Here is a 21,380-nt window from a genome sequence, read left to right as displayed (position 1 = left end):
AAGACCGGAGGTCTTGCATGAGCTGCAAACTGCGAAGGCCGGGAGAAGGCCGAGTCCTGGAAAAGAGAGGAGGAAAGTGTATTTGGGAAGAAAGAAGGTGAGGGCAAGGTAGTTCTGAGAATTGTTTAAGAGTAATGAAGGATTTCTGGCTGTCCTTGTGCACCGGAGAGAGAGGCAGGCTGGCAAACCCATGCTGGTGAAGAAATTGAGAGACAAGTTAGCTGTCATGTAGGTTACCTAAGAAATGTAGATCCATGCCCTGAACTAGAAGCGCTACAGTGACTTCCTGCTCTCATGACACACCAGCTGTTCTAGGTCTATGATAAGATGCTTGTTTTCAAGACTAGCTTGATTTTGGTACTGGTTCAAGAGTAAAAATTGTTCTTTCAAGGTGAAAGGCCTGTGAATATATTTTCTTGTATCCTGCAGCATTCTTTCCCCACACCTGCTTACCTTGTAGATTGCTTTGGGCCTCAGTAGGATTTAAAGTGATGTATCAGTTTAAGATGTTCTTATTTTTTTCTTTACAGATACATATATATTTATAATATGACAGGTTTATTTAGGAGCTTAAATGTCAGCGCAGGTTTTGGGCAGACAGTTGTTTCTTTCTGATCTGTGCCAGGCTGGAAAATTTTTAGATATCAGTGTGGTTTCAGGGTAGAGAATTTGAAGAAATACCATTATATTGTATAAAATAAAATCTTACATGTATTCCGTTCTAATCAGAGCAAAGTTCTGAAGAATTCAAAAGCTGTCACTGCCTAGAATAGCAGGAAATAATCAAACACTTTCATTTTTAAAGGTTAGGAAGATTATTCAGCACCTATCAGCTTATCCAGGCTCAATTTGAAATTGCAATTTATGCACATGGACAGTGTGCTTGATCTAAAAATGTATTTGCCAATGAGCATGGCCTTCATGCTGGTGAAAGTCTCACTGCTGTCAGTAGGATCACATCTGGACAGAGTTTGTAGCATCATTTTATGCATTTATATTTTCTTTGGTACTCCAGACCTTTGGAGAAGATCAGCTTTAAGTTGAACTGAGTCTCACTTAAGGTAGAAAATATAGTTAAGATAAAACATGATGCACAGCTTGTAGAAAATGATTTGATCTTATCATGGAAACATTTAGCGGAGCTTAGATACCACACTGCTGGGTGCTGCAGAAAAACCTGAGAACTGACAAAGTAGAGTTTGTTGTGTTAATTAGAAGGTGGTACAGTGTTAGTGAGAAGATGTATTTTGGGTTCAGCATTTTCTTTAGTCTTTTATCATGCCTTCAAGTGGTTTTCAGGTACTTTGAGTGCCTAATTGGAGATGCCATACGTGGAAACATGCATTGTATGAAAATCAAGCTCTTTTCCTAGTTATGCATTTCATAATACTGATGGCTTGCTAAATCAGACCACAACAATTAAGTTTTAAAAACAGGTAACTGCCATCAGACCAGTCCGATGTTAATAGTCATTGTATTTTATGTTTGCATAGCAGAGTGATTTTAATAATGGAAGCGTTCCTGCACAGGAACAAACTACAGACCCACTCTTTCACTGGTGTTACTGCACTGTACTTGCTGCTATAGTATTTTATTTCAGATAACTTTTTTTTAATTTGCAATAGAAATGACCTTTTGTTTTTCATTGCCTCATGTGGGATGGCCTGAGGGTATTCTAACAGTGTTAAGGCAGTAAAGCTTACAGGCAGATTTTCTAACAAAATACTTACGCACAGCTGCATAACATAAATCATCCCTTCCAATTTCTGAATGTTAAATGTTTGTTATACAAAAGTTACCGCTGTTCTTATCTGGCTTTAACAAGGTTTGGGGGTTTTTTTTGGCAGAAATATTGTTGCTTTTTGGTTTTATAATCATACTGCCCTTAGCTGTAACACTTATACAGCTTGAGTGCAAGCAAAGGTAGGTTAGACTGCCAAAATATTTGTATTTTTGTAACAGTTAGCTCATATTTTACAAATACAGTGCATATTGTCCTTTACTTAAATCATTTATTTGTAAATCAAACCGATGCATATGTTGCCTATAAAAGACTATAGCAAAAAAAAAAAAAATCAGCTAATGGGGTAAAAATAGTCTTCTGGGACTAAACCCATTATTTTTACTTACAGGTTTTGCCGTTTTTCCATGTGACATTACAGTGTTAAGGGATCATGTTACAATGTTTCTGGAATGAATCTACTTGCACTGCTTTAATTAAAAAATATCAAAGTAGGAATGAATAACCGCTGATGCATCTGTTGCTGATGATTTTCTTTCACTGACACAGTGTAGTGTGGGTGGCTGAAGAGCTCTCTGCAGTTGTGAGGTATTTATTCGGTCAGATACCCAGGACATTAGAGCATCACATCTGCAGGGCCTTCCAAGGATCAAAAAAATAATATTCTGGGCAATGGCAGTTTGACCCAAGTGCTGCCTTAATAATAACAAAAAATGTGTTTATAAAACCCACTAACACTGAGGCAGTCTGTAAGGATTACACCCTGTTTGTATGTAGCAGCAAAATATAAGGTAAAAAATCAAGCAAAGTGGTAGTTCAGCCAGGCTGGACAGCATGCAGGGTGGATCTGGGAAGCTTCAGTGCAAATGTTTGCCAATTAAACTAGAAAGCAGCTAATTTTGCTAAGCTCTGACTTAGAGGTATTTTGACATGACTGTAGGTAGGAGAGAAGGACTAAAGCAAGTATTCAAAGAAAGGTTGCTTATGCTAAGGGGAGGCAAAACAAAAAAACTTGGCCAGTTTATGGCTCAATTTTGGAGGGCTTAAGTCTAGAGTAGAGATGCCTGACAGGCCCAAACTGAAGGAAGAGGTTCCTAGGTGGTCCTTTAATGTAACATCATGATAACAAGCAGAAATTAGGGTTATGTTGGATGCAGCAGATAGTACCAATGTGAGCAGATGTGCAGATGGTGCTGAGAAATGAATACTGCAGTGAGAAGGGACTGCATTGTCCCAGCTCTGCACCTTTTGACGTCACGAGTACTGAATAACTCCCAGGAGTTTCACGACGAATAAGGACAGCATCTTGCAGAAAGCCTCAGTACCTTGCAGGATCAGAATTAAAGCTGGGATTATGTGGCCAGAGAGGTGAAATAGTGGATTGGAGATGAAGTTAGTGACAGGACCCTGAGCTCAAAATGTCAGATCAGTTGTCAGCAATTCACAAGCGAGATAGAACTTAGAAAATTTTGAGAATTTTTTATTTGAGAATTAAAATTTGTGATTAGACATATGCTTTTAGTACCCACTGACTGTTTTAAAGTAGAGTTTGTACTCACTATGAAAGAAATGCTGCTCTTTTGTGAAATATTTCAGTAGTGCTTACATGCTGTGATACTATTTTTAAGAGTTGCTACATAATTGCTCTCCGGAAGTGGAAGAAGCTAAGGGCATGAATGAGTATTGGAGTATAAACTGAGACAAAAACATCTTTTTAGTGTAATTTAAAAGCAAACTTTCAAATATATACATAATAAAATAATACGCTTCCCTCCCTTCTATGTCTTTAGTATTTTGGCTTCTGATGTGTGCGTTTGCCATCTTGCAAATAGCGTTTGTTCTGTCAAGCTTCAAAAAATACCTTCTTTATTTTCATTTTAAGTAAAAAGGAGGAAACTTTTAACAAGTTGTTCTCTGCTCCACTAGTAAAAGTAACTTTAGAATCTAGGTGCAGTATTTATCTTAATAAATCTGCAAGTGCTTCTGCAGGCTTATTTCTGTTTTAAAATGTTTAATACAACATTGAGATTTATCATTGCTCTTTCAGATACTGATGAATACAGACCACCTGTTTGGAAATCTTACTGTAAGTATCTCAACAGATTTTTTTTTTTTTTTTTTTTTTTTTTTTTTTACGTCTGAGTTGAAAATGTTTCATTTCAGTGCTTCAAAGTAATCATTTTTCTTTCCATTAGAATATCAGTTTAAGAAGTAACAAAAGTAAAAGGGTTCATTATTATCTAGAGACAGTTGCAGTCATTTCTCCTCAAGGCCAAATGGATGCAGATTTTTTCTGAGGGCTAGACTCTGCGCACCTTACTAGGGTGAGTGGTCCCCCTCGTGTGAGGCTGCATAGATTGGTGCTTGCGTGAACTCCATTTTTGCCTTTAAGTTACTATCACTTGGAAACTTCTAGGCTTATACGATTTGGTAACAGGTATCACTAGAGTTGAGACTAGAGTCGATTATAAAAATTCAAAATAAATAGTTTTCTCTCAGAATTTGCTGATGCAGTAAAATAAGAGCATTTTTTTTGATGTGGAGTGCCAGTGAAGTCACAAGGTGGTTTTCTGAAGTCCCCCTAGAAGGGCCTGGTTGCCTGCCTGCCTTGGCTTTGCAGCTCTCCTGGGTGCCTGCCCTAGCTCGTGGAAGCTGGGCTTGCAGGTTTCCTCCATCATGTACACGTGGCAGCAGCCCAGACACCCTGCCCTGAGATCAGAGCTCGATTCCTTTGCATTGAGAATTTCACAATTTTTTGTTTTTCATTCCTAATTAAAATAAATAAATTTGAAGTACAAACATTTCCCATGTAATGGAATAACTTGTTCTTTGGCAGTGCTGGTGGAGGTGCCAGGAGACTGAAGAAAATGCCTGGACGAAAAGGCGCTATAGTAAAGTATTGTAGTTTCCCACAGTATCTCACCTGTAAATTCTGTTTCTTGGTCCGTAAATAGAAAAAATAGGGGCAGGTACTAGACATCTTGAGGTTTCAAAAAGGCGAGAACGAAGTCTTCTGTTAAAAGCAGATTTTGAAAGCAGAATGTTTGTTTGCTTAATACACATCACTTTAGGAATATCAAACCTACGGTTACATTTTCTTTTGTATATATTCTGGAGGCTTGGTGTCCTGAGGTTGGCTAAAGGTATTTGCTCAAGCAACATTTTATATGATGAAAATATTGTTCACTATAGGTTGGGGAGAGCTGACATCTGAGAGCTTTCAGTTGTGTCAAAAAGGATTTCACCCTGGAATGGGAGGTTCTTTACAATCAGAGATTTTAGTTTAGTCTTGACGACTTGGTGAAAACCAGTGTTAAAAGGAGAGTAAGTGTAAGAGAGCAGATTAGATTTTTTTTTTTTAATCTGCTAAAAATATATAGTAGAATTAAAATGGGCATTGACAAAAGAGCTTTTCCACCACGTAAATCACCCTTCTGCTAATGGCTCACAGAGTTTAGCTGCCTTTTTTCCATCCCTGCCATTGCCAACCTCACATGTTCATCACCCCGGCCTTAGCAATCATAAACAGGCCTTGATTTTGGTTTTAATTTTGGTTTCTGATTTTTGATTTGTTAAATTTGTTAAAGTGTTTCAAGATCTTCTATGCAACTTTGAGGACTGGAATACTTTTCTAAATGAGAGAGTGTCTCATGAGAAGTTTCAAGGAGATGATGCTGACAGTAAATAGCCAAGTACTGTGAAATTTATAATGAAGATTGTAGGAGCTGAAAAAACTGCATAGGCCTCAAAAGTCTAGGAATATTGGAGTCTCTTAAATGCATTTTATGTTAACTGAAAAAAATAGAAAGGCAGTAAGTTTAAAAAAAAGAAAGGCTAAAGACTTTTAATTTGTCCATCTTCAGTATTTTGTTTAGACTATGAACTATTTTTAATACTTGCCAATGTATGCAATTGCTGGGATGGTTGAGACCTTAATCTGTAAATTTAGTGGTGAAGCCTGTCTGTGCCTTTTGAATCATAGTTTATGGTATCAGTAGCTTGTCATATGCCATGTCAGTTGCTTAATATTAAAGCAGTTGCACACAGAATGATTCAAACAAGCTTTTGTCTTACAGAGGATGGCTAAAAGATGAAATTAATACACATTTGCTCCCTGGTATTAAAAATCATTAATCATGACTGCAGCACGTTTATGTACTTGTTACTGACTTCTGTATATTTTGCTTCCAGTTGTAAACATTAATAATGAACCATAGTGCTGTACCTCTGTGAACTCAGGGAGCACTGCCTCTTTGTTCAGTTTATTCTATGCCATAATCTATACTCTTTATATGTGCTTTATGCCCCATTGGCAGTTTGTCAGGAGCTGAAGGCATGGGTATGTGCAAATGTGTTGTGCACCCAGTCTCCTACAGCATCATGGTTCACCATGGTGAGCCTTTTTCATAATTTAGAATTAAGTGCACAATCATGGAGTTTGATTATGTTTCTGTCTCATAATGGATGAAGAAGAATGTCTTGTTTGACTGCCCTGGCAACAGTTACTGCAAGGAAGCTGGTGTTGAACAGTTTGAACTGCATACATCAATTATGGGAGGAGGATAGGGAGCCTGGTTTGTAATTTAACTGGTCTACCTGCTGTGCTTCTGAGTGGAAGAAGAGGAAAGGTACTGTCTTTGAAAGAGTTTCTTCCAGAAAATCTTTTCAACCTTGCTTAAAGTAAGGTGGGAAACGATTCGCAATTTTTAGCCTATTTCTGCAGAGCATGCTGATTGTGAATCTCCAGTGACATTCAGAGACATCCATATTCACTCTGTGATTTTTTTTTTTTTATTTTTTACTTTGAACTTGGCTCTGCAGTTCTAAGAATTGGACATGGACAAGGGCTAGTGCCATCAAATACAACTTTTTTAATGGAAGCTAGCGAATCTGCGTGCTAGGCAAATAAATGGTCTTACTATGCTTGAAATGAAGCTTGCTGGTTTATATACTAATGTGCTGTTTTTCATCACTTGCAAAAAACATTTCTGTAATACCAATACCAAATGATACTGATTGCTTTTTAGTAACATCAACATAAAATGTTGGTGTTTTTGTTTGGAGCAAAAGGGAGTGAATTTTTCCAACCAATCTTATGTTTGCCATATCATCAGGCATTTTGCCACTTCCTCCATTCTCATCTGACTTAGAATGTTAATACAATATTTGTCTGTGGAAAAGACTTCTGATCAAATGACAAGCGTAATGAAATCAAATCTTATTGGGTAAATTAATCTATGGTCTTTTTATCTGAAGGAGATGACAGCATTTGTTAACAGACCTCGGTGTTAGTACTAATGACTGAAAGATAATTTCCAGAATACTGTTCAAATATTAAATTACTGTTGACAGCCTCATTTTGAAGGTGAATTACCAAACCAAACTCCTTTTGTGGAAGAAGTTGAGAGTCACTCCTTTGGTAGTACGTTATTACGTCAGCACATTAGTACTATTAAATTTACAACTGGCTTCTAAGACTCATTTTGGCTTGGTGAGCCTTATTTTTAAAAAAGGGGGGGAGGGGAGGGTTGGAAGATATTAGTAATGCCGCGCAATTTGGGCCTTACACGTTTGACTCTGCTACTCAACTCCTAATGTCTTTAGATCTGCAAATGCAAAGGCCATTTTTTACTTTGTGCAGAAAGATTAGTGTTGAGTAGTGGCAAAAGTAGAGGGTTTGATTCTGCAAATTTCTGAGTGATTTGTGTAAAGTTTTAACAGATTTCTGCTGACTGAAAGTATGTCCAACATAGTAGGATGAGACTCCAGCTGCTTACTGAAGAAAGTGTGACAGCTGCATGATTTGACATATGAGAAAATTTAATTTTCTGTTTATCCAGTTTCTTTTCTGATCTGCATGAGTGAAGCTTGCCTGATCTTACCCAGTGACTCCCTAGTGCTCTATCAATTGGTTTGGCTAGCAACTGACTCTTTTCTAACCAGTTATAAATAACTTTGGAGACATTGGTATATGTATCCTTGCATAAAATCTTGCAAGAAATCTTTTCTTTTTTTATTAAACAGCAAAATTCAATGTTAAAATGCCTACTGATTCTGTATTAATCAGAATTTAATTTCTATCTTCTCTCAGTGTATCAGTTGCAACAGGAAGCTCCTCATCCTAGAAGGATAACCTGCACTCGTGAGGTGGGTATCATAACAATTCAATGTTTTATACAGTCCGCTAATTCAAAGTCTATACTTAATGTTGTGGAACCAAAATAACTGTTACATAGGTGACTTGGCACTGTGGGTAGAATAAGTAGCCTTGGGGGCACTGGTACCTGGAAATCCATTTCATCTAAATATAGAATTAAAAAGCATTTTGAATATGATGTGTATATCTGAGAATCATTTACTGGTTTTGATTCTTAAATAAATAGAAACACGTTTTTTCTGTTCCTTTTTGGGTTAGAAATTCACAGGAGCAAGAGCAAAACTGTGCAGAGAAAATATGCATCTGTTCTTGCATATATTGCTGCTAAATGCATGCTGAAACCTCTTGTCATTGTTATTTGAGCCAGAGTAGTTGGGCTTATTAATCCTAGTAACTAAACCATGAAGAGCCACAGCTTTTAAGATTCTAAGCAATAGCAGTGGGATCCTGTTGATACGCAGTGATACGAAAGCTGAGATCTACTCATAGGGTCAGTTGTTGAGAGAGGCACTGAATTGCTCATGTGCCTTCGATGGCATTGCAGAAGACAAGCACCTATTCAGAACTGTGGTAACTTTTAACCGATACCAGACATCCATGCCTCAGCAAGCTTGTGCTCAGACCTGCATCTGTCTTACAGGTTCAGTTGAGAACTTGGGAAGCATCAATTTCAAAAATGCTGAAATGTTAGGTTTGACTTGTTAAACCGTATTACAAAACACAGCTCATACAGAATAACCACTGAAAGTTATTAAATTGTTGCAATAAAATATAAGTATTTTTATCATGAGCTAAGAGAAAGGAAATTAATCTTTGAGATATGTTAGTCGTTTTGACATAGTATTAAATACAGGGGGACATAGTACTGTCAGGAACATTAATAGCTTATAGTTTACATCACAGAGAGGATTAGTTTACAGAATTAAACAGGCATTTCGCTGTCTTCTTTTCAAATGCCCAATTGTGATTCTACCAAGTAGTCTGTCAACTTCTAAGATAAAAAGTAGAGATTTAATGAAAGTTAAATATTTCATTTAGTGGAAACAGCCATGTCTTCTTTTGTTAATTTGATAGATTTGTATTTTTATAAAAGATACAGTTATAGCTCCTTACAGTTGAGCAGGATGTAGCCGTGTGAAAGAAGAATACACTAGTTCTACAAGAACAGCTTGGCGAAAAGATTCCTTTTAACCAGTGTTGCCACCGCTAATGAGTGCCCATGAAGAGAGTTCTTCATCAGGTGGTTGTGCAGAGATCGTACATGCATCCAGTAAGGTGGGACGGAGATTTGAAGAAGAGATTTATAGAAGATAAGACCTGAACTATGAAAAAACAAGCTTTTCCAATTTTGTTACACATTGCAATGTTATTAGCAGGGTTCTTTTCTATTTTGTGTGTTCTCTATGCTAGGGTTTTTCATTACATTATTATACAAAATATCTGAAGTCTTGTGGGATCTTGGTTTTCTAACGCATGTTCATAACTCTAAAGAGTATGAATGCCCACTGCAAGCAGTAAGACTATTTCCAGTTCAAGAATAATAACCTAGCCTTCCTGGCATGCATGGAGATATTCGCATAGACTTCAGTGGGATTATTCACTTAACAATCTGTTCAAGTGCTTTGTTGGATCTAATCACGCCTTATCTAACAGTCGTGCAGAATGGGTGTGGACTGCATACCATCTGGAACCTTGCACAATATTAGGGGGAGCATCATTTTCTCTTGGTATTTCTCTTTTCTTCTTTTTCCTTATCTTACTACCTGTAGTAGAAATGTAAGAACTGGGAAAATACCAGTACAGTTAAGGAAGTCTTGCAGCAGATAAAGTAATGATTATAACAGTTGTGCATATAGATATGCACAGTGCATATGTCCAACCTGTTCAGGGTGAAACTGTAAAATGACTGAAGAGGTCCAGCATATTCAATATGTGGGATATAATGTTGGCATTAGATCCCATACTAGTTTGACTGCAGAGAGAACTTTTCGCGTCTTTATACCCTAAGTGATAAGAACTCCGATGCAGAATTTATACCAAGTTCTCCTTCATAATGTTTCTCAGAATAATATTAGCTATCAAGTTGAATAAGCAGAGATATAAATACATATGCAGTATCTGAATATTTAAAAAGGTCTCCTGTCTCTGGGGTGATGGAAATCCTTCAGGTATTGATCAGACACAGCTTGCTTTATTTTCAGAATCAAACAAGATACCTATTCATGCCAGGCAAATATAAAAGCATCTGTATGGAGCTTCTTCAAATACAGCTTATCCTGACTAACTGAATTTTAATACTATTAATTATAAAATTTTCTTAGCTATTATATAGGTGGCAAATTGAAAAGTTAAACTGCTTTGGGGAGGAAATTTTGATGGCTGAGTGGTGTCCTGCATGAACTAATGATCTAAGCTCCTCAGAGGGTATCTGAGCTTACTGCTTTCATACCTCGAGAGGTCCTCCTGACCTAATTCGATAATTGTGAAGTCTGTTAGAATCAGTGGGGGTGACTGGAGGAACTGCCACAAGCAGTTAAAACACTTCTCTGAGTCCTGTCATCACTGAGGACAGAAATGCAATGCATTATTGACTGCAATATAAAATTTCCACGAAATCTAAATGAAATTATAACATATGACAAACTTTTAATTAAGTGTAAAACTGTCCCTGTGCAAGGAGGAGCGAAGAAAGACATTTTGATTTTAATATAGTTTCATCCCGCCCTTTGAATTGCAGAGTAAACCCGCATCTGCACCACAAACTCTACTGTAGAGAGTGAGAAAGTTAGTAAGAATTGAGCTAAATAAAGCAGAGCTGTATAATAATCAGTCAGTTGCAGATACTTAGCTGCAGAACAGAACATATTAAAAGCACATTTTCTTAAAGAATCCATTTATCAAAACATACAGCTCTTTGAAGCTTATGTTTAACTAATAAAGGTAAAATTGAAATAATACCTTAACCTTGTGCCTTTTCCTGCTTCTACATTCATTTTATTATGATGCAACTAACAGTGTTTTTCATTGTAAGTATTGAACACTTTATGTAGCTGAGCCAAATCTGAAGTGAAAATATGTTCAGTGAGTAGCAACATGTTTAACCTTTCTCTGTGGTCTCAGCTTATTCTGCTAGTGTTGAGCTTTGTGATCTGCTCTTTCTCTGCTGGGTTTCTATTAGCAGCCGTGCATGAGTCAGTGGGGAGCAGAATCTTTTCCTAAGTGGTTGAATTATTCAGCTGTATAAACAAATTCATAAATATTAGGAAGAGACTTTTGGTCCAGAGAACATCAAAGAGGTCAGTGGGAGGGAATAACATGTAATTCAGTAATGTATTAGCACATAAATTATTTCTCTTGCATTATTGTATTCCACTTGTTGAAATAAGCAGGAGTGATGATTAGAAGGAAAAGCACTTATTTAATAATAATTGGAAATTACACCACAAAAACCCAGCATTTTATTTAAGGTGTAAAGACATGTACAATTGCTGATATTTGGAGATACAGCTAGAATAACCTACTTAACATGAAAATGTTTCTCAAATACAGATAACTCAAGTTTCCACCTTGTTACTCCAGTTTCATATCAGAGTAGCACTCAGATCAGTGGAGTTACCTTCTGGTTAAATCAGCATTGCATCCATTTGGGATTTTTTTATCGTGAAGGTTGCAGCAGAGCTGAGGCTTTTAACACTGCATAATGTTCATTTATAAATTTCAAAGTTGATGATACCGTAACATTTTAAGGATGTTTGATTTCTGCATTAGGATCACATACATATTATAACTTTTTCCAATTAATATTGTATTGTCTTCCTGGAATTTGTTTTTGTGCATATAATCTTTTATATATATACACGTGTGTGTGTGCATATTTAGAGAATCCTTGAATGTCATGTTATACTTCAGATAAATATTAATAGTATATTGTATTATATATAGTTTATATATAATATATATAAAGTTTATATATAATATATATTAATATAGTAATTATATATGAAAAGATATCAAACCTGTCAAATGATGGAGATAATTAAGATCACTGCCATTTTCTTTTCTCCATCCTAATCCAGTGCTAATAGTTAACAAGCCTGTTAAATGGGGTCTGTATGTAGTCTTGTCAAAATGACCTCTGTGAATAGTCCACAAGTGTAGCATAGGCTGGGAATATATAATGCACATCTCTGTTAGCGCTGTTCTCAAAGATGGCTTTATATGTATGATATGCACCCAGAACAGCTTCCCAAGTTTTATAGTAATCAAGCTCTTTTCCAAAGTACTGGTTATTGTAAGGCATTTGCCAAGCCTACACCATTTATCTATTCATAGACTTGGTTTCAGTGGCTTCATGACCAGCTAAGACTACCTTTACTCATGCTAAACAATACTGCAGCCCAAAAATACTGTCAAAAGAGAAGGAAGCTCCTCAGAGTACAATTGGACTGTATTTTCAGCTAACAACCTCAGTTACTTTTGTGTTTCTGTTTAAAAATGCCTTTCTTTTCTTAGATGGGTTTTAGGTCCAATCTAGCTGATGTTTTGATTTCTTCCCCTTTACTTATAGCTGAGGAGTATGAGCGTTAGGCTAAAGAAGACCCATTAGAGGCCTCCGAGTTTTGGCTTTCAATGATCACACGTAACTGGAGGATACCTGGGTCCTCCAGTTAGTTTATGGAAATAAAGTGTGGCAGGAATTTTGTGAAGTCCGAACGGGCACAAAAAACACAGAAAGCCCTGTATTGCTTCTAATTCTGATGCAGTTAAGAATGGCTAAAGTTAGAAAAATGCTAAGCATTCTTTTATGCCTAAGTTGCTAAGCTGACTAAAGTCGATATAACTGTGTGTGTATGTATATAAATATAGGTATAGGTATAGGAAGTGCAATTCATGACAAGATTCTTTTTTTATAAACTGACTGGGACTAGTGTCTTTTTTTGAGAGTTTTAAGCTTAGCTTTACTTGCTAAGATAGGAATTGTTGCAGGTTTGTATAATAATAAAATATTTTCACCTTTCCGCTTTCATATTTTTCTCTTCCTATGGAATAAATAGCCTACTTTTGACAAGAAAATATGCAAGATTTTCAAGGACTTGTGCATTCACTTATCTTTAGGCTTGTTTAGCCAGTTGAGTGGAAATAATTGTATGCCTAACATTCTTGAAGAAATAGAGAATAGATAAACTTTTCTAGTACCCTCGAAAGCTTTTTCCTTCTTTGAAATGATCCAGTCTCTTCAGGATTTTTGAAAACGGTTACCATACTGGTCAGCTCTTGTTTGTTCTTATGTAGGAAAAAGAAATATTTTAGAACATTATTAGTCTTTCCAGTGATGGAATGATTTTTCTGAAGTGATGAACCATCACAACAGCTTTTTATTTTCTGGGATTATGGAAGAATTGTTATTTGACTGTACATCAGGATATATTTTTTGATATTTTAGATGTCTGAAAACTTTATTGCATTGAAACAACTGGAGAAAAGGCCTACTTTTAATTTATAAAGCATTTTCCTGGAAAGATAGGAAAATGAAACTGAGGTGATAATTTACAGTGAATATTTTCCATTTTTTATAGCTGAATCATTTTAGACTCTTACAGTTCGGGTTGCATAACTGTTGAATTCTATTCCCCAAAGATTTCTTTCTGTTAAACTTAGCAAGGCAGGATAATCTGGTGGTTTAGATTACTAAAATGACTTGTGGGAGATTTGCAGTTCCTTACTCTGCTATCAGCGTCCTGGAGAATTGCAGATGAGTTAGGTCATCTGAAATTCTTACCAGGCAAACTGACCTCTTCAGACACTCGTTGCCTGTCGTGTCCATTTACACGGTCTGCTCTCTAGAGCATGGACTGTCTTGCGTTACATATACACATAGGTCTTTTAGGCAGCACTGCAGACCATTCAGTTTTGTGAGGTCAAGTAGATCAAGAATAGGCACTTTCTAATAATCAGTTAACCTGCCACTTGCCCTCACTCTGGTGGGATATGCTAGTGACTTACCTTTTCCCAGCAGTGACACCAATAGCTTTACAATAGGAGTTATCTTGTAAATTTAAAGATTTTGTAGATGTTTCACTGTACTATTGCACTTAACAATATAATACGTTCACACCCGTGGAATGGTGGTGTTTCATTTTTTGACAACGTGTACCAGCAATATTTAGACACTTTCAGTTTGTATGAGCAAAGCCACAGGGATGATGTGTGATAGGGGCAGTTCATTCCTTCGCACTCTGTTGGGAACCTTGCAGAAGTCGACGTTTCCTGAGGTGCGGTGTTGGCTTTCATGGTGTGTTTGCTGACCACAGTTCCCCCAGGGAAAATCCTAGGATGGTAAATGATTTTTATCTATACATTCAGAAGCGCATTTCTATCGCTTTCTATTTTACTGTATTGCAGACAGTATGCTTGCTATGTTGATATACTTACTAAAATGTAACATCACAGTTTCCATTTGTTTCTTTCAATAGGTGGAGAACAGACCCAAATATTATGGAAGAGAGTAAGTAACGTACATATATGAAAGTGACTTGTTGGTTGATAATATTTAGAGAAAACACTGAAAGTGTTTGCTGTAGACACTGTGTTTCTTCTGCCTGTTTCCCAGTAGAAGGACATGGGGCTGGATGTCCCAGGCCCCATTTCCTAGGCTGTTTTCCCTTGCAGTAGCTCGTTCCATGAGCTGCTCAGCTTTCTGTATGCACAATCGCAGCAAGGTCAGATCTTCCATTTTGATGGGCGTACTGTGAGCAGTCACTGCATTTTCACCTCAGCTTGGTTGTTTCTGCCAGGCTGCTGCAACTCCATGGCCTTGCAGTATCAGATTCTTATTACAGTAGTGCCATGGCCTTGCAGTATCAGATTCTTATTACAGTACCATTTATCTGTCTAAAATTACAGCTGCATTTTCTGATGGATATGAATAGTATTGAATGCTACCTTGAGAAAAATGCATGTTGATGCACTTTTAAAGGGTTGCTTATTCTAACTCAGAGGCTGGCTTTTGCAACAAATGTTTTTCTGGGGGGGAGATGCAATGTGATATAAATGTACAATATATATATATATGTATTTGTCCTATTTCAGACTGTTATGGCAATGATGGTTAGATTTAGTGTGGAGAAACAAAGCAGATTTTATTTGTGTTTATTTTGGTATAAAATAGGTAGCATAGCTAGGTTGTTATACCATTAATTGCTGAGATCATGTGTAAACCCCAAGATTTTAGCAAATTGTATGATGTCCCTGAGTGCCGCAAAATACTGCGTAGGATACCATTGGCACAAACCATGAAGCCCACAGCAGAAAATGGACTTATTTCTACGTATTAAATTGATGGATGCATATTTTAAAAGCAATATGCCTGTTTCATAGATAAAGAGAAGCCTTCCTAAACCATTTCAAGTGACTTTTGCTAAAACCAGTCAAATGCAGGCAGAAAGGGAGATTAATTTAAGGTGTATGTTCCTGCAAAGTAGTCATTTTTATAGCCATTTCTTCTTAAAAGAAGGGGGAAAAGTGATTTAAAACTTTGAAAAGGAGTGTGTTTCAAAATGTCTCCATTCCTTAGATTCCATGGTATGATCTCAAGGGAGGAAGCTGACCAATTATTAAGTGTTGCAGAAGGAAGCTATCTCATTCGTGAAAGCCAACGGCAACCCGGAACCTACACTTTGGCATTAAGGTTGGTAATTAATATTTCATTTTTGAATTTATAAAATATTCAAAAGATTGTGGTGACTTAGTGCTTAAAATTCCTTTTTTTTTTTTTTTTTTTTTTTTAACCATAGTCAACATCTAATGAACTTGTATCTTTGTGGCCTAGTTACAGGGTTGGTATCTTCATCCTTTCTTAACCGTTTCTGAAATTCTAGCTTTTGTTACTGTGTAAGATCAAGATCATAGTTGTCGTGTAGTTTTCCTTCATTTGCTCTTCTCAGGTCATTGTTACTGGCCGATAACCACTAGGTTTGTGTGAACACTTGCTAGTTAACAATGTCTGCACTCACTCTGTAAACTTCTGTCAAGTGGATCAGATAATATACCCACTGAAAAAAAGAATAACTGTAACATTACCTTTAGAGTAATTAAGGTTATTTTGGCCTGGGTTGTGCACCTAAGTACCCTATGTCAGTTTGGAAAAACTCAGATGGAAAACACTGATTGTTAGCAAAGTTTGAAATCTAAATAGGGCAAAAAAACATTGAAAGAGAAACAATTACTCAAAGTATTACATGGGAAAAACAAGATTTTGACTACAATAAGACTATCCTGAAATAATACATTGTGATAAAGCAATAAGCAAGGTCTGATAAGCAATACCAATTTCATCTACTTCTGCTCTTATTATGTTCATGCAAAACTAAAAAGAAAACAGTTGTCTTAACATCTGGCTTGAAGACAAAGAATTCCTACCATTCGCTGCTGGTGTTGCAGAAAGCACAAGGTCTGCAGGCTGTGAGTGATGAAGCTGCTGAGCATCTTGCAGGATGTATTGGTATAGCTGCTTTTGCAGATGCTCCCAGTCCAGCAAATCATAAGATAAGTCTCTTCTAAGTTTCATGGTATCTCTTTAAACTGGAAAAGCTTTTTGAAAGCAGTAAGATGTATTTTTACACTCAATAGGAAAGAGAATAGATAGCTGTTGATGATCATTTGGGAAACAGTTTCAAATGGTAGCAAAGCTGTTACTGTTGATTTATTTTGAAGAAATTCAGCATTTGGCAAAACAACTCAGAATCTGCAACTGCAGCCTGTTGCAGCCATTTCACTGTGCTTATGCTCTAGTCTGATGACTCTTATATTAGAAAGGGTGGTGGTCTAGGATGCCACTTTCCATCCTACAGCAAGTAATGCTATGTTGTCTAGCTGTTGGCTTTTGAAGTATACGAATGCGGTCTTTGTGTGCTCTTGCTCCTTAGCTGAACTGCTGAGAACTTTCTGCAGTGCTGTGTTCCTGTGCAGGAATCTGCATTTCCATTGACTGGAGGCAGCGTTTTGCTCAGTTTCAGTTTTTCCTCTCTCTGGGATTATATACTCAGAATATACCCATTAGCCAATATTCTCACTCAGTGTGTTGAGTCTTATATGCTCATATCTAGCATGATCATCCTCTCACTGTAGTGTCTCTTAAAGACTAGACAATTTCTGCAGCCTTTGTCCATTCATTCTGACTTTGGGAAACTTGCTGTGAGTGCTGTGATAAGTTTACATAAATTTACCTGTAGTTTACCATATTTTTTGAGACCATTGTTTGGATATGTATTGCTACAGTGCCAGGAGGGAGAAGTACCTTTATCTGCAACGTAGACAACCCCAGTAAAAATTTCAGAATGTCATTTTCAAGGCCAGAAATCAAGTTTGACAGGAGGGTGGTATGTATGGGCAAAACCCCAGTCCTTTCCAAGTTTGATAGAAGACTTCTGTTGACCTCAGGGTATTGGATTGCATGCTTTCTGTCTAGCTGTGGGACTCCATTTGATCTTTTCATACTAGTCTTAAATGTTACTCTGTCATTCAAGTAGTCATGTTAATTCCAAGATGACTTCTGTATATTATTTTTGTTTTCCTTTCTTTACCTTTGTTTTACCTTTTAGAAGATGTGGGAGGAAAGAAAACTTGGTCAGCTGTTAGCTTTAGATAAAGAAGCAGACATAGAACAGACTTCATTGCATTTTAAGAACTGAACCCAGCAATGCGGAGAAGCATCCTGATCTTGCAGTAATTAACATAATGACAAAACATAATATGAAAAAAGATAAAATGTTTTCTATTTGTTTTTCACACGTACTTTGAAAAAGATATGGAAAACACTGAGTAAAACATGAAAAGTAATCTGTTAGGTGCTTGAGGTATACCCATTGACTATGTTATAGGGTAAAAGCACCCGCATTCTCTCTTGTTCTGTCTCTATCGTCTTTGCTTGTTCAGTTCTAGGCTGCGCTTAACAGTGGGCATCTTGGAGAGATACTCAGATTGTTGTTGCTTTGCTCTGAAGATTCCCAGTTGTTCAACAACTTAATCTTACCACAAGATACAGAATAAATTATGGACATTATAAATTGTAACTGTTCTGTAGAGAGACAGAATTTACAGATATGAAAATGTGTTTTTGTGAAATCTGGAACAGACTGGACAATAATACTAAGCTACAGCCTTCAACTACAGCCAAAACGCACAGAATGCAAATGCAGTTGGTGCACAAAGGTTCTTTTATGCACCATTCTACTCCTAATGCGGCTCTTTTGCATTTCACTTCTTTTTAAGTTATTCTAAGGGATGCCTTAAGTGATGACTTGTACATGCTTTAAATTCATAGCCTATTTTGCCTAATTTTCCGTTTCAGACTGAATTTCATGGTTGCGCATATTTTGGATGAGAACATTAAAGGGCAAAGAAAGCTAGCTTCTGTCAAAATAACATTGGGGCGTGAAGGTCACGTTCCCTTTTCTTCCTATGTCAGCAGTAAACCCTATATCAGTATGTCACTTAATACTTGTGCTTCTTCTGGCTGATCCGGGGCTGTATGGGCTGGTGATTGAAGTGGTTCTCTCATATCTGCTGATTTGCCTTTCTGTTTTGCAAACATGAAATGGGAAGATCTGAGAAGAGATCTGGGTAATTGTTTGCAAAGAGTTTCTCCCAGATTATATACTTCTGTTATAATATCAGTAAGTTCTCTGACGATGAACACACTGAGTTGGATCAAAGGACCGGTATAAAGTCCAGTCCAGTATCCACTGTCTGATAGCTATGAATAGCAAATGTTGGAAGAAAAGTATAAGAACAAGATAAACATATACTGATAATTCTCTGGTGTACTCTCCCAGCCTGTGAAGATTTGCTGCTCAGGGAGTTCTGAAGCAGAATTGTTACCTCTGGTTTTTAATAGTCTTTGATAGATAGCTTGCTTTGTTGTTGTTTTTGCCTTGTGGCTTTCTGAACACATTTTTGAACTCTTGCAGATTTTGCAACTGTAGAATGAATTCATTGTCTTAAGTCTTAGGGGAAGAAGCATCCCTTTTTTTTTTTTGAGAATTCTATCTCATAATTTCATTTTATGCTTCCTAGTTTTTATATGAAGAGAAACAGTGAACAATTGATCTCCATTTACCTTTTCCATGCCAATCACATCCCTCCTGTTGACCTGTAAAGAGAAGAATGAATCCCAGGCTATACATTCAGGTTTTACAGTGAAGGTCTTCCATACCCCTCATCATCTCTGTCATCTTTCTTTGAGCCTTTTTCTTATTCTGGGATGATCTTTAGGAGATGAGACAACCCGAACTGCACATCCTATTCAGGATGACCAGGGTCTTGAAGTTTTCTTTCGTTGTTCTCTATACCTTTCTAAATTATTTTTTGACCCATGTCAAAAAATCCTATTAATGCCATTAGGCTTTAGTAAAGCAAATCTAAAGATCTTGTTCCCAAGTTGCAGCTACCGACATAGCCTAACACAGATTAAATGACAGATTAGAGGACAGAACAGACAATAGCTTTTAAGGTCTTAACCAAGTCAGTCAGATATTCTTAGTGCAATGCTGTGGAACAGTTAACTGAGTTAAAAATTAAGATTTTGAATATTTTTTCTTTTTTAATGAGGTGGAGCAAGTGATTCTCACCCAATAAACTTTTCAGTTAGCTAGGTTGTCTGTGAGTTGCTATAAAATCTGCTTTCCACTTACATAAACTGCATTTGACTATCTTTTGTTAGCTATTTTTGTCTACTTTCCTCCATTATTGTTCAATTAATTTACATCATCACTTTTTTTTTTACAGATGAAGTACCCTTTTAAATTGAAATATGAAACAATAGGTTTTGTTTCCAGAAAACAAATTTCTCAGAATTTCTCACAAAGATAGAAATATATTCTAAGAGAAAAGGAAATGATAATTTAAATGTTGTTTTAAGTGTGTGAGTTTAGTTAAATATTCAGAGCTGTCCTTCAGATAAAATTGATGTTCAGAGGCTAAGAAGGCCTGTGAAATTGTATCAATTCAGACACTGGATGAAAGAGAATGAAGCATAAACACAAACGAGAGCATCAAAACCAGAACCCTGCTATCTTAAATGCGTGTACTTAATCATGAATGTGGTTTCTCATAGTTTATTTTTTTAAAAGAGCAGAGCAGAAATCATCAATGTTTGCTAATTAATTTTAAATCAAAAAATGCCACTGAAAAATTTTTGCAACCCTGAGGCAAAGTTTAAAAAAATTACTAACATGAGAAAATTATTGTAGGGGGGTTTGTGTGTGTGTGTGTGTGTGCGTGCGTGTCCATACGTATCGGGGAGTCTCAGTGACTATAAAAGTATACAAAATATGTTGTAATGTTAATTAGATGTTCCAAATGGATAAAAAGAACCGAAAATTCCTAATTAACTCCTGGAGGTATTAGATCTGCTTTTAAATTTGGCAAAACAGTAGGGCAGTACTTAATGCTAGGACCCATGGCAAATGACAGCAACAATAAGACATGGTTCACAATGTAGCCTTTTGTGGTTGAAAGCCTGTTTAATAATTAGGATGAGGATAAAAAGGAAATCGGTAGAGACTGTACTAGTGGTAGGCGTTAAAGTGTGATGGTACTGTGTGTTCTTTTGAGCAGATATCTGCTGTAGCACGTTTAGTTGGTTACCATGGTTTCCCTCCCTGCAAATTCTATTGTTGTGATATTGAGAATGAATTGAAATAAGGTTCTGCAGCATGATTTAAAAAAAAAAAAAAGGTAATAATGTTAGCAGTGATTATGAATCACACTTTCTTTACGTTAGGGGGTTAGGACACAAATTCAAGATTGTGTGGCATCAGGAGAGAATTGTTAAGGCAAACTTAATGTAAAAAATTATTAACCCTTAGTTTATTTAATCAGTTTCTTGTGTTGTCCAAGACACTGATATATTGATTCTTTCTCTCCATAAATTGTGAAATGACATTAACAAAATGGCCACTAATGTTTTAGAGGAGACATAACTGACTGACTGTTAGAGTATAATGATGCAAATGAACCTTTTTAGTTTCAGAGGACAATTGCTTTGATAGTTGTATGCTGTTCCCTTTCAGCAGTTCTTTTGGGTCACCCATGTAGTGCTTGCTCCTCCAGAACATGCATCGACTCCCCTGCGATTACTTAACGTGCGTAAAATTCAGTGTGTGCAAAATGCTACAAATTCAGAGATCAAAACTGCGCAGCTGCATTCTGCTAGAAAGCCTCGTACAGGTTGGGATATAGGAGAGGAATCAGGGACAGACAACTGTTTGAAGCAACTTTTTGTGGAAAAAGCAGAATTACATTTTTTAATTATGAATGTAGCAAAATTTGGCCACACATTGTCCTGAATCCACAGCTGATCTATGAACAGGCAGAGATAGGGAGCTCTGCATAACAGTAGTAGTAGTACATCCCTTCACTTCATCTTAGTAATAGTATTCTGACATCATGTTAGTTAGTAGGAGGGGAAAAGAAAAAAAAAAA

At 36.7% G+C, this 21,380-nt stretch overlaps 1 protein-coding gene across 2 annotated transcripts in view; it reads left to right on the top strand.

Moving 5' to 3' along the window:
* Positions 1 to 21,380, top strand: part of CHN1 (chimerin 1) — a 106,346-nt gene that overhangs the window by 18,656 nt on the left and 66,310 nt on the right. For both annotated transcript variants that reach the window (XM_064514985.1, XM_026092810.2), the window contains 4 exons: positions 3,789 to 3,827; positions 7,833 to 7,888; positions 14,372 to 14,403; positions 15,472 to 15,585. In XM_064514985.1, coding sequence (XP_064371055.1) covers positions 3,789 to 3,827; positions 7,833 to 7,888; positions 14,372 to 14,403; positions 15,472 to 15,585 — 241 coding nt within the window. The remainder of the gene's footprint in view (positions 1 to 3,788; positions 3,828 to 7,832; positions 7,889 to 14,371; positions 14,404 to 15,471; positions 15,586 to 21,380) is intronic.

This window comes from Dromaius novaehollandiae, chromosome 7 (assembly GCF_036370855.1).
Source record: "Dromaius novaehollandiae isolate bDroNov1 chromosome 7, bDroNov1.hap1, whole genome shotgun sequence".
NCBI classification, from domain to species: Eukaryota; Metazoa; Chordata; class Aves; order Casuariiformes; family Dromaiidae; genus Dromaius; species Dromaius novaehollandiae.
Note: the sequence above shows the minus strand (reverse complement) of the source record. Positions and strands in the feature narration are given on the sequence as shown.